Below are 14,785 nucleotides of genomic sequence, written 5' to 3'. Positions count from 1 at the left end.
TCCATCTCTACACCTTCAGACTTGTTTTTATTCCAGTTCACAGGGTTTATTGTCCTCAGGGGTTTTCAGGCTCGACCCCAGAAGGCTCATGAAGCTGTCTCAATATCTGAGTTTCAGATCGGTAGCAGATCAAACACGCACACCGCCGTGCGAGTCCAAACATTTCTCCACCCTCTCCATGTTTTATCAGATCACTACATGAAAGCTTGCCTTGTGACCTTTAGAGAATAACAACATGGTAAAGCAACATCTCCAGTCTAAGAACGCTACAGACACACCTCCATCACCAACATTGATTTGCTCCACCAATCTCACCTCGCACGGGTCAAAGGTCAAAACCAAAATGACCAATGCATCAACAAAAACAAACTGCAAAAAAAAAAAAAACCTACACATCTTATTCACAGTGTTTTTAAAGCTAATCAAGTACAAGAATCCTAAGCATTCATCATCTTTGAGGCTTTTGCTAAAATCAATGTCAGCTTGCTGCTACACTGCAAGCTGCTACAATTGCTGCTACATGGGGTGGAAGTCGTGGCCTAATGGTTAGAGAGTTTGACTCCTAACCCTAAGGTTGTGGGGCCGGCCACGACTGAGGTGCCCTTGAGCAAGGCACCGAACCCCCCCAACTGCTCCCCGGGCGCCGCAGCATAAATGGCTGCCCACTGCTCCGGGTGTGTGTTCACGGTGTGTGTGTTCACTGCTGTGTGTGTGCACTTTGGATGGGTTAAATGCAGAGAACGAATTCTGAGTATGGGTCACAGTACTTAGCCATATGTCAGGTCACTACATTGGATAATAAAAAGTGCACACTTCCCTGTTAAAATATTTAAAAATTAAAAAAATGTAAAATTAAATTTTAGTTTGAAAAACTATCAGAAATATCTTAGGGAAAATGGGTGCAAAGAGATGTCAGAGTATTCACATCCCTCTGGGTTCTGGCTAAATCATTTCTTTTTCAAACTTCAGCTTATTAACAGACACCTGAAGCTATTCCTGATTTTCCCCACCTTAATAAAAGCTGAAGAAAAGCTTCTGGCTGAAGAAAAGCAGCTCTAAAACATATATGATGCTACCACCACCATGCTGCTCCACTGGTAGAGTTTTTTTTTTGGTGATTTGCAACAAAGATTTTGGAATTGATCCAGTCAGATCTCATCCACAATCAGACAAAACATTTTGCCACATGGTTTGGAGGGGTGTTTTTTCTGAGAATGGACTTAGCCACCGTTTAGCCACCTGAACCCACAGTTCAGTCGTGTGAATGGCATGTGAATATGAGAGTGCTCAGTACTTGTCATTATTATCCTGCAGCTTCTTTAATGCTATTGTTTGTCACTTGGCAGCCTCCCTGGTTCACTTACATGTACACTTTTTAAAAATATTAGAGCGATGTCCTGGTCTTGGTGATGTCACTGCATCAAGTCCATATTCTCTGTTTGCTGAAGATGGATTTTACAGTGTTAATGTAATGGAAATTCATTTATACCCCTCTCCTGATCCATATCTTTATCATTAGTTACATACCACACAAGCTCTTTGTGGACCAGGGTTTCAGTGGTTGGATGAAACCTAGTAGATCCTACAGAAAAAGCTGATGAGAATTATTTAATAATAAAAACATAAATTCACAGTGGGCCAAAATATAAAACTGAGATAAAGTCACGAGCCAAACTGAATATTTATTGAAAAATGAACTGCAACTGATTTGTAATGTTCAACCTTTTTCATATGGAAGCAAACTTTAATTTTGCTTGAACACAGGATTTGGAACAACCAGAGCTTGATATTACAAACACATAAGAAATGAAATTTGAAATAAAAGACACATCAGTGGTGTTCGTTTCTTATTTAAATAAATAAATAAATAAATGATGCCTCTCGATGGATCATTTTAAATTCCTTTTTGAAGTGGATCTTTTTCAAAACCAACAACAAAACAACCAAAAATAATAATTTCATTCAATGAAAATCCAACTTTTCGACTAGTGTCTTCTTATGTTATATTCTTTTGTTACAGACACGTTAGCTCCGTTAGCACATAAGACAAACAGGTCTGTCCTTTAAAAAGCTCCTATTGTCCATCTTTCGTTTGGCCATTTTTGTGGAGGGTGGAGTTAACTTGCCCGATGTGACTGTAGCACGGTTGTTAACGACTGTCAACAGAGAATGAGGAGCGCTTGCTGTTCGTGACTACGCGCCAATACAGTGGCAAGGCATTCTGGAATTTGTAGTATTAGCGGAGCATGCGGCTAGCCAGCTGTAATGCAGATTTGATATGAAATATAATTTGGCCCGCGGGCCTGAGTTTGACACCCCTGACCTAGATGATTGGTTCATTCTGAAAAGAGCCACATCCCAGTTTAGAAAAGGGTGTGAACATTTATGCAACCAGAATAAAACCCTGCACCATCCACTACTCTATAAAGCTTTGTGGCTCATATCTTCCATATGGCTTGCGTTCTTAACAATGGTGGCATCCCTTGTACAACTTGCAGGACCAGACTCATGCCTCTAGACCCTACAACACCTGAGGCATTCAGAAAACTCAAACCACTGCTGCTCTTGTATCATTACTGCTGTCCTGCACTTTAATAACTTAACATCTCTAAGTGCTGCTACCTCCAAGATTGCTGCTATGTTTCTTGCTTAATATTGTTTTCCCACACAACGCTATTCTGTTGTCCTGTGGATCTACTGTTTTGTGCTGTGCACTGTAGACTGAGGAACCAGCATTTGGTTTTAAAATATACAAGCTATATAAAGGAATAATAATAAAACCTCTTTATATACAGCCCTGAACCCATCCTTGGATAATACGACTCTGCAAACTCGCACTGAAAGCAGTGGCATTAAAATAAAGTATACTCTCAAAACACTTACTTTTTAGGGAACATCTGCTGATACCAGAAGGTGTAATTTGCTGATGAGGGGGACTTATAACTCTTTTTCGTGCCCCAGTGCGCTTTATGAACTTGCTTAGCCCAGGTGAAGTGAGACGATTAGCATTCAGAACACGTCCATTAAAACCAGATGTAATTTTCCGCTGGCTAGCTCGGGTTAGTATGTCAAAACACTATTTAAGGTAGTGGCATGCAGTTTGAGACACAGCCTTGCCAGATTGTCTTCATATGTAGCGCAATTTATAATTTTTTATAATGTCTGTTGTCTTAGAATATTCTGTGTGTTCCTTGAGGTTTTCATGTGCACACTACACCTAGGTGAAGTGAGACCATTAGCAGTCAGAGCGCATACATTAAAACCGGCTGTAATTTTCCGCTGGCTAGCCGATCCCAGAGCTAATGAAGCTGAGCGGCAGTTCCTCATGCTGGACTCGAACCAGGACGGCTCTAATTAAATGTCCTCTCGGGGATGGAACAGACGAGCAGAACACTTTAGAATGTGGTGCATAGGGAGGAGTAAGATACTCAACACACACCTTTTATAATATATTAGATTTACTGGAAACGGCACTTTTTGAACTGCGGGTTAGGAGGACTGCGTTTTTTTATACCGCATCAATAATCCATCTATTTATTCTTCCTTATAAGTCACTAGAGTCATGCGTCTAACTGTATATCAGCTCCAGAATAATTGCTACCCTTCTATTGGCACCTGCTATTTCAATCCTGACCCCCTACTCCTGGTTGGAGTCTCGTCATCTTGTGTGCACTTTGATCTGCATGGACAGCCCATGAACCATTGGAATGCTGTGGTCACGTCTTCACCAGCAATCATTTGAAGACTTTGGCAAGAAAGAATTAGTGCTGTGTCTGTGGGGAACTCGGAATTGTGCAGACCCATTAGTTCCTCAAGAGCACTTGGTTTCTTAATACCACTTGACTATGAACTGTTGAAGAAAGGACATTATTTACTGTCCAGTGTCACCCAAATGAAGATGGGTTCCATTCTGAGACTGGTTTCTATCAAAGTTTCTTCCACATATCATCTCAAGGAGTTTTTCCTCACTACCATTGCCTCAGCCTTGCACATTAGGGATAGTTGTTAGAGATAAATAGTCACTTCATTTTAAACTTTTTATTCTGTTTCCATACTTCTTTAAAGCTGCTTTGAGACAATGTGAATTGTTAAAATCACTATACAAAGAATTGTATTAAATTAATCAGAATTACTGATATAAATTGCTCTTTACACATGTTGATTATGTAGTTTTGTTTTTTATTTTCTAAGGATGTGCTAGCTTTGTGGTTAAGGCGTTGGATCACTGATTGGAAGGTCATGAATCTGAATCTCAGGACCACTAAGCTACCACTGCTGGGCCCTTGAGCAAGGCCCTTAACCCTTTAATTGCTCAGTTTTATAAAAATGAGATAAATGTAAGTCACTCTGGATAAGGGCGTCTGCAAGATATTATACATGTATATGGTAGTGCACTATTCTTAAAATGATTGGCTCCCCCTCTAGTATTATTTTGTTACACCAATAAGAGAATGAAATGATTGCTGCAATACTGCGTGCTTCGGGTCTGGATCTACAGTTATGTCTTAAACTCCTGGTAGAGGAAAAGGTCTTATCCTTAAATACCCTGGATAAGATACCCTGGTACTGGAAATCATTTTGGCATCTGTCCCCACAAGGGCCACAAATGAGCCCCAAAAGAGCCCCAAAAGAGTATTGTGCCCCAACAATCTTCAGAACCTGTGCTTAAGTGGGTTTCTAACAGGAACAGCTTTTTTGACTGCATCTGTTTTAAACTGTCAATTGTTAAGTTTTTTAGAAATACTATTATTTCCTACAATTATTATGCTTCATTTTCTGTTCAGTTATATTTTCCTGCTTTTTTTTTCCAATTGTGAGTGTGTGTGAACTTTGAGTTAGCAGCTCGTTCATCTCCGCCGCCACACGAAGGGCAGTGTGTGAGAGACCCACCTGCTGTTCTTAAATAAAAGAATAAACAAAGAGGACTGTGGGTGTCACCATGTCTAAGTTTAATGAGCTAGCGTTAGAGCATAGTGAAGGTGGAGATCACAGACACACAGCTGTTAGCTCGTCAGAGAAAACGCAAGGCAAAATTAACCCGCCATACAGTGGGCATTTACTCATTTACTCAGGAAATTGCACAGCCAAATGACTCACACACACAACACATTAAATGCTAAATTACAGTGTATCAGTGTGTAAGGAGAAGCATTCTGATTATAACGTTTGCATTTTGACAAGTGAAAGACAGCTAACGTCTGTCGGCACTCGCCTCATATTTAAGTGCTCTCCATCTGTTAGCGCTTTACCTCATCTGTTAGCTAGCTACTGTATCTTATGCTCTTAAAACCTACGCTCTCAATCATGTGTTAGCTTCAATCTTATGTTAGCTTCAATCTTATGTTTGAACACTCGATGTCAACCTTTAGCCATCCGCCTCACCTTATAACTCCACCTCATTCGGAGGGGAGCTGCATCACTCAGCATTATTTTAGCGAAAAATTTGCTTCAGCAGGCAGCACATTTGAGACAGCATTTCCTCACTACATTTAGAGTTTAGCATTAAGCTTGCTGAGCACTTGATTGTTTCTGTACCAATGCTCACTAATTTACCTCAGTACAGACAAAGAACTAATAGAACCATCCTTTGGGAATTAACTAAGCAGAAAGAGTAGAAAGCAGATCACTCCAAGAAAGAAGCATATGTTTTGTATATTTTTTAGGAGCCTATGAAGATGTCAGTCAGAATTACAATTACGTTTGATGAAGTATTTTCGTTTACAAAATAAAGAGTTTTCCTGTTACACTTAATTATTATTATTTTTAATAAGAAGCAAGTGTTTATTATTAGTTTTTTTTTTAATAGTGACAATTGACATTTTTATCTCAAGCAAGAGTCATTGCCTTTTTTTTTTTGGATGAGGATGCTGTAAGTCTGGCTAAGTAATTTGTTTTTTTTCCCCCCATAGACAGCATATCAGGTGGTTTCTAATTGGCATCCTAAAGCCCACTTTATGGAACTTTCTCCAGCATTTCTGTGGAACTGGTATCTCTCCTGAGCTGGATTATTTGTCAACAATGAATGAGGAGAAGCACAAAACCCAACTGCAAAACTAATCTCTGGATCTCAAGCCACTGGAGAACAGCATGCACTACAGAACCGTCTATTGTGTAAGATACTTTTCTTGGCTTTCCTGGTTCAATCCATGACATTGGAGTCAGGATATCCCTGTCTTGAGCAGCCAGCAGTATCATTTTAGCATAATAAAAGTCCCAGAGGTGGTTAATCTGTGCCAACAGCTTTTGTGCCAACAAGTTGGTGCTTGGTGTACCATCCTCCCGAGTCCCAAGGATGAACTTCCACCTGAGGAACTTTGGCTCAGAGTATGAAGAAGTGATTCGAAACACAGCCAATGGCAATGCTCCATGAGGAGGCTGCTGTTCTGAGGTCTTAGTTGTTTATAATTAAACAACGTGGGGTTTTCATGAACTCCTAGTACCACAATGTACTTTGCTTTAGCAAAAATCCTCATTGCTCACTCAAACAACTCAACCTGCTCATTTGTCTCTCTTCCTTCCTGCCCGTTCAGGTTTGCTCCAGCATAAGCCACTGCAGCAGATGAAGAACAGGGTTCAGCATGACACATTGATGAATTTAGGACAAGAGGCACAGCAGAGGGCTTCTTTCCTAAGGCATCATCCATGATGCTATGATCTCTCAGTCCCACAGAGAGAGAGAAAGTGACAGAATATGAAGTAGTTTTTTCCTAAAACACTGAACGATTCTTCAGTAAGAAATTGTTAGAGAGAGTTCAAGGATTCCGATTGTAAAGTCGTAAGGTCTTCTGCGTTCACTGGAAAAGCGAATAAATTTATCTTCAGTCATTACAAGCCCCACCTTTACAAAAGCTTCCATAGCTTCCATGTTCCCTGTGTAAAATAAAACTAAATAATGTTTTTCAGACTGAAATATTAGCTAGCAAAATGCTGAAACTGCTAAAAATGAACCTAGTTCATTATATATTCAAATAGATAAATTAATTAATAATAATAATAATAATAATAATAATAATAATGATGATAAAAATTTCAGGAAAGCTTCAGCTGTTACCTTTCACTCAAACCATCTGTCTGTCTATATGTCTGTGTCTTCCTATCTGTTTGTCTGAGCTGTCTGAACTAACTGTATCTGATCTCTGTTTGTTTATCTCTCACCGTCTATCTCTCTCTTTCTGCCTGCACCTGTCTGTCTGCTTATGTAACTGTCTGTCTGACTGTATTGGTCTGAAGGTCTGTCAACTAATCAGTCTTGATGTCAAGCTTTTGACTTCTTTTGCGTATTTGACGGCATGTCTGTCTGTCCATCCATTTGTAGTATGGAAAATAAACAATAAAAATAAAGGCACAGATATTTAGGGAGAGAGAGAAGAGAGGAAGACAGGTCCAAAAGGTCATATCCAGGACATTAGAAACAAACAGACAGCTGCAGTCTCATTGATTCATAGGGAAAATGCACAAAACCACACACTCTCGCACACACACACACAAACAAACACACGCGCACACACAGAAACACACAGACATACCGACACTCACACACACACACACACACACACACCAGCTGTGTCCTAATCCAGAGGCACAGTGCTCGTTCTTCTTTGCACTCTGGAGGATGAGCAGGGTGCAGCAACGCATTAACCCTAATAAACGAGGGAAAAGACTAGAAAACCTACATCAAAACCCTAAATTCACACACAACAGAATCTAAAATAAACTCACACACACTGAGAACTCAATTCTACCTACAAGGTGAGGTTCCATTCAAATACTTTCCCCTTGAAATGAGTGTTCTACCCATTAACACCTGAGTCACAGGCTGTGTCCCAAATCAAATAGTTTAGTAGGTATAGAAAACTGTACACAGTCACAAGTTAATTCTGTAATACTGTAATTGTGATTTGGAACACAGAGACAATTGAGCACTTCCCACAGTGTCACCAGAGACCGATCTAGCAGCCTATTTTTGTGCACCATTTATGCAGATTGAGATTCAACAGAACAGAAACTCTCACTCGCTATATGCTGTATATAGAGTAACTCAGCAAGCATTAATTATGTCCTGTCCCCTTGTGCACTTGTCAATTACTTTGCCCTTGTTCTCTTGCACCTTTATCCTCGCTTATCCTTGATCCCTTTCCCTTGTCCCTTATCCCCTTAAATATCTGCTCTTTTATGTCCTGTGCTTCCTTGAAATCTCCTTGCTCTGTTTTATTTCCTCCACCTTCCCTTGTCCCCTTGTCTTCCAGCTCCATCCCTTATCACCTTGCTCCATAATCACTTTACCGTTTAGACAATTTTATTTCCTTTTCTCTCTCGTCCCAGACTCTCATCACTTTCCTCACTCCTTTGTCTCTTTTTCCCTATCTATCTTCGCTCCCTGATCCCTATAACCACTTGCTAGCGCTATCATCTTCACCTTGTAGTCTCTATGTCCCCTCATCACCTTTCCACCATTTATTCCAGGAACTTTAACCCAGTGCTTTTCTTCTTCCTTCATAATTTACTTCATTCATCTGTCTCTCGGCTCTTTTGTCCTCTTGCTCTTTATATCTAATTCCTTACAATCAGGCAGCTGTGATATTTTACTATTAACAAGTTATGAGTTAATGTGTTAATATTCCAGCTCCAGCACATCCTACTGCACTGAAACCTCATTACTCTTTTTGTGTGTGTGTGTGTGTGTCTTGAGTTAAGTCCTCATGTCTTCAGGTCAAAGTGTCTGGATTTAATCCGAGTCTGACGGGACAACACACACAGATGGACAGACAGAAGTTCACAGAAACACACAGACATACCGACACACACACAGAGCATAGGAAGGTATAATGCTGCACAGTAAAAGTGTGTGTGTTCTGTGAAATAACACACTGACTTCCTTGAATGGACTGTTGTATAACTTCGGTTCCTCTAAGTGTATTTGATGATTTTTCCTCATTTCTCCTCCACAACGGTGTGTAATAAATCTGATTCAGTCTCATAATTTAAATAAAGGTTTGAAAAGAAATTGAATTGAATAATCTACAGTTGTGTCAGATATTCTCTCTCTCTCTCTCTTTATTCAATCATTTAAATAGACACAGACTGACAGACAGATAAACAGACATGTTCATTTGTTAATGTTATTTTGTATATTATAGATGATATGGACACACAGAATAAAAGTTAGAGAGAAAAATTAACATTAATTTGTACATTACAGATATATATACAGAGAGAGAGAGAGAGAGAGAGAGAGAGAGAGAGAGAGAGAGAGAGAGAGAGAGAGAGACAGACAGACAGACTAACAGACATTTATACAAATATATTAATAGCTAGACAGACAGATTTTAGTTTTGCACATTACAGATATAGGCAGACAGACGGAAGACAGACAGACAGCTAGATAAAGAAATAGGTTTGCATATTATTATTATGCATATTATTAGGTTTGCATGTTATTTTGCATATTACAAATACAGACAGACAGACAGACTCAAAAAGATACAGACATGCAGACAGACTGATAGCCTAATGAATAATAGGACAGCTAGCTGAGCAGACAGACAGATAGTTGTGTTAATGTTATTTTGCACATTACAGAGAGACAGATGGACAGACAGACAGTTTGATAGATTGATATTTGAAAGTTATTTTGCACATTACAGATATAGGCAAACAGAGAAAGTTACTGATAGACAGACAGACCGTTAGCTGGATAGTCAGATGGATAGATACAAAGGTGGTCGTACATGTGTAAATGTTATTTGCATGGCTGTCCACCTCGATCTGATATGTGAAAATAACATCTACAAAACTGTGTATATGAATACCCAGACATAATGAATATCGACAGACTGATTCACTGATTGATCCTCCTTTCCTACTAAAGCTGCTACAAACATACAACATATTGATCCTTATTTCTTTTAAAAATATGAAAGTAGTTCTATAAATATATCAGCAGATAATTATGATCATTATTTCAGCCATGTGACATCTGCAGCGATGCGTACAAGGAGCTGGTTATGTCTCTGTCTCCTCGTGCTGATGATAATGTGGATAAAGCTGAAATGATTTGGGAGCTAAGGTGAAAAGCTTTATGATGCAGTGTGTGAATGACCACAGTGCCCCCGTCAGGCTGAGCAAAGAAAATGTGTTAAAGCTCTGCAGATCAGGAGCGGCGAGACATTCCAGACTTCTCCCTCAGCAAACATAATCCTGATTTATTATTAATAAAAAGAGCAAAACACGACTCCGGATCAATGTTTACATCGAGGTTAAACAGCCGGGAATCTTTTTAAACACATTAATCTTCCCTCTGAGCTTCACAGGGTGTGTATGTGTGTGTGGTATGGGTGCGAGTCCACATATAAGACAGTGGATGTATCACTGAGTCAACATGTATGCATGATATTTAAATACAACAATCTCTTAAGACTAATACAAAGAATTACCTTTACAGATCTGTGCTAGTCTTGTGTATTTACTCATCCTAGCAGTTTTAAGCTACTTTTATATCTTTGTACATTTCAGCACGGTGCTAGTTGTGTATCGTATAGATTTACATCTTTGCCCCTTCTACTCAGTCTGCATCTCTGTACTTTTCACCTTTAGGCTAGTTTGTATCTTTGTCAGACTGCTCCAAACTTAATAACCTTTAGTGTTTGTGGTTCCTCGGTTAACTTAATGGATGGATATTTGCTAGGCTAATCGTTCAACTGTTCCTAACTTACCCAAAATAAATCCCACTTTAAAAACTATTGATTGCACATCATATGAACTAATGTGACTAACCTTCAGGGCATAATCTTTAGTGCTAATGGTATCTTAATGGGCAAATTTTTTGTTTATAGATTTTCTTTAAACAACATTTCTACATTAATAATGTTAGAAAACTAGCTCCTGGCTAACATAAGCTATCCTGACAGAACTGATAAGAACTCCCTGTAAATTGAATCATATAATCATAGTTTTTTTGGATAATGCTATCTAACTAGCTAACATGAACTAATTGACAGAACTGTTAAACTTATTAATAAATGTTTAGCATTCTTTATAGTATTTACTGCTCATGCTAACTGGCGTATATGGTTTTTTTTTTATTGACAAACTAACATGAACCACACTGAATGGATTTCAGGGATTGTTGTAGTCAAAATACCGTATATAAATGTTTATAATTTACTGCTAACACTAACTAACTGGTTAATATGAGGTAACCAAAAAGGAAAGGACTTCTTGAAAAATCTTAAAGTAATCCTAATGATAATCATTGCTAAAAACAATTAGCGTGCTAACTGAAGTAACCTGACCGGATTTCTGAGAGAAATTTCAAATCATATTTACAGGGGTCACATTATTGCTCATAATCTTCACTGCTAAGAACAGTTAGTGTGCTAAACTGAGGTAACCTGAGCTGATTTCTGACTAATTTCAAATCATATTGATGTTGACAAAAGAAGCAGTTTTCAGAAGCATTTCAGATTTGATGAATTTGATTAAAATTGCACACAGCTCTGAATGTGCAAGGACATTCCTCAGCCACTGCTAGATTTTAGAGAAAGGAATGGTCAATTATGAAGCGCTAGAGGCTGAAAAAGCGCAGCAGACAAACTAAATGTATTTAGCAGCTTTTACGAGCAACAAGGGAGAGTGAAGTGGCTATTAAAATTCCAAAATGAGTAAAATTATAACACACTATTACAGCTGCTGTGGATATTTGAGCTGGAAGAAGCATCAGAAGGGCAAGAAAGCATCAGGATAAGGAGATGAGTAACTAGCGAAGTAATTTATTGATGGAGGAAGAGGTTAGAAGATACAAAAACTGAGAAACTGAACAAGAAAGTGAAGAGAAAAAAAGAGGTGGTAGTGGAGGCAAGGGGAAAAGTTACGACAAGGTGATGGAGTAAGGGGAGAAGCATGAGAGGGGAAAGAGGAGAAGGGTGCATAGAAAATGAGGGGGGAAAAGAGAAAAAGGAAGAAGGAAAGAGAATAATGGGATGATGAAATGAGGACATGAGGGAACAAGGGAATAATGCTGTTGAAAAAGTCATTTTTCTGTTTCAGGCTTTTCGTGTGTGAGAGTCAGTGAGAGAGAGGGGGAGAGAGAACCGACTGAAATCTGCACAAACTTCACAAATTAAAATGCTTTATTCTCCTGTGTATCTCATAATTCTGTGCAGTACCTTCAACAGGGCTGGTCAGACCGTCTCAGCGGATGGGTGTGGGATAATGGAGTAAAGAGACTTGGAAAATTTAGATAACTTGCTAAATAACCACTGGTTGTGGTTAGACCCTGGTAGGCAGAGTTATACATACATGGACACGAATGAAGTCAAAGAAAAAGCAAACAATGCTGAAGATTTGTATAATCATATGACATTAGATACATGTGCACAACACTGAAACACATGCATAGAGCAGGGGCCATGGATTTGGATGCACCAACATTTCTTCGTATTTGTTTACGTCACACTTGATGTGGCGATTACAATGGAAATGGTGTACGTTTAAAAGAAATGAATTCAGATACACTCTATAATCACTTTTAGCCAACCAGAACACAGTGTATAGTGTGTGTGTGTCACCTCTTGACCATGCTGATTCCATTCCAGCAGGTGGGTCCTTCAGTTGACGCTAGCTCTCTAACACACATCTGATCAGCCAAACCTCCGTAAAATGCCCGATAATGCCGGAAAGAACTAATGAATTCCCTGCACACACACACACACACACACACTTTTTAACAAAGTAGAAAGAAGAATTAAACTTGTTAATCTGCCACCATCTGGTGGACACACTGAGGAACTGCAAAATATTTGATGCACATTTCCCATCCATTACTATTATTACAAAGTCAAAGTAAATACTCTGTGTGCGTGTGTGTGTGTGTGTATTCTGTATGAAAAATACGTTGACAGAATGATCTACATTTTTTGATATTTACATTAATATCTGTTAAACAATAACATGTTTGGTGAAAGACCACACAAATGAAGACAACAAAAGTATTGGGACAGTTAACAAATAGCACTTTACATTTGGTTGCATCACGTTCTTGTAATAATCACATCTAGAGAGTGTTTATCAAAAGCTGAACTGCTGCTTGACTGCGTTAGTGTTTGAGGATAAATTTGCCCAGTCCAATTCCTTCCACTTTTTCCCCTCTGATGAAGTATTGATTTGGGTCTTAGGTGTGTTTTGGGTCATAATCTTGCTGCAGGATGAAGTTGATCCAAATTAGATTAGATGTATTTCTCTATCAATATGTAGACAGAATGTTTCTGTATACTTGTGAATTAATTCTGCTGCTATCATGAGTTAATAAACATTAGTGAGCCTGTTCCAGATACAGACATGCAAGCCAAGGCCCTGACTCTTCCACCACGTTTCACAGATAAGCATGTATGTTTTATATAAAGACAAGATTTTTTTTCTTTCTCCACACTTTCGCCTTTCCGTCTCTTTGGTAGTGGTTCATAGGGCTCAGACATAGATATTCAGTTATTGTTTACACAATTAATCTAACAGTGCTCACCATTTGACAAGAAACATCTGTTCCAATATTTTTGATCATGCTCGTGGAAATTTGCTGGGTTCAAACAAGAATATAAATACATGATGTAATTATCAGGAAAGATCTATTCATCATTTAGATCTCAAACCCAAAGATCTTCACTCTATAGCAAATTAATTTGAAGGGAATGTAAATAAATTCAGTAATTTCATTTCTATAAAACGAATACACAACAAAGTGTAAACCGGTCGTACATTAGCTGTAACGTGTTAAAGCTGCAGTTCGTGGGTTTGTCCACCAGATGACAAAAAAAAAACCACAAAGAAAACAATTGCATCAGAAATCTGCTCAGAAATGTCCAAAGTTTGACGACCTGAAAGAAAAAATGTTGGAATCTTTCTTTGAGAACGTTTAATCGTTACTTTTTTTAACTGTAATAAACTGATTATTTAATAAACAAAAAACAGATTAGAATATCCATTGTGATTTACATCCCTGTAGAATATGTTAATATCAGAAAGAAGAAAACAAATGTTTAGACAATTGCAAAAGTGACGTTCCAAGTCTCGACAGAAGTTGACTAACCCATATAAAACTGCTTTAAAGAGATGATGGAAATCCTGTGACGTAAGCTCCATCATCTGATGGTTTGGGGTTTTGAGGATAATAAGGATAATGAAGATAATATCTAGTCCAGGTAGTTACTATGGCGAGAGATCTGAAATGGTTTTTGAGGACAAATGTGTATATAAGTACAGCAGGTGGTTTACACTGTAAGTTGCTGTGAGGAGAAACAAGAGATTCTTCAAATGTCTAACACCAAAATGACAATGCTGTAAAGTAACTGAATTCCGGAGATGTTTATATTCCAAATGTAACTAAAAATGAACTAATTGAGATAGCTTCAGTAGCCAGCAGGTGGAGCTAATGTTCACTTTGACAACATAATCTTTTGCAAATGTTTAATAAATACTTGAAATAAAAAATGAGAAAAACATATCAATAACAAAAACAAACAAAAACAAACAAAGAACTGCATAAATGAGTTCATTAGAACATCAATCAATCATAAGAATAACTGAGCGAGGTTTACCGTCTCCTGTGACTCAGAGACTCCTCTTCGTTTCTCTCAGAGAAAGTGTGGAGGTGTAGTGTGTCAATAGCTTCACCCTGCTGGACATGACTGGAGCGCACAGGTTCTCCGCACAACTCATGAACCTACAAAACAACAGAAAGGGTCAGTTAAATTAATCAGCTATTTTAAAATTTGATCTTATAAAAAGACTATTT

General features: G+C 38.4%; 1 protein-coding gene across 2 annotated transcripts in view; it reads right to left on the bottom strand.

Annotated features, from left to right (window-relative positions):
• Positions 1-14,785, bottom strand: part of gpc5a (glypican 5a) — a 72,824-nt gene that overhangs the window by 44,476 nt on the left and 13,563 nt on the right. For both annotated transcript variants that reach the window (XM_060860753.1, XM_060860754.1), the window contains exons 5-6: positions 14,589-14,713; positions 12,567-12,692 (exon numbers count right to left, since the gene is read on the bottom strand). In XM_060860753.1, the coding sequence (XP_060716736.1) occupies positions 12,567-12,692; positions 14,589-14,713 (251 nt within the window). The remainder of the gene's footprint in view (positions 1-12,566; positions 12,693-14,588; positions 14,714-14,785) is intronic.

This window comes from Tachysurus vachellii, chromosome 24 (assembly GCF_030014155.1).
Source record: "Tachysurus vachellii isolate PV-2020 chromosome 24, HZAU_Pvac_v1, whole genome shotgun sequence".
Classification (NCBI taxonomy): Eukaryota; Metazoa; Chordata; class Actinopteri; order Siluriformes; family Bagridae; genus Tachysurus; species Tachysurus vachellii.
This window is presented reverse-complemented; position numbering and strand designations above follow the sequence as displayed.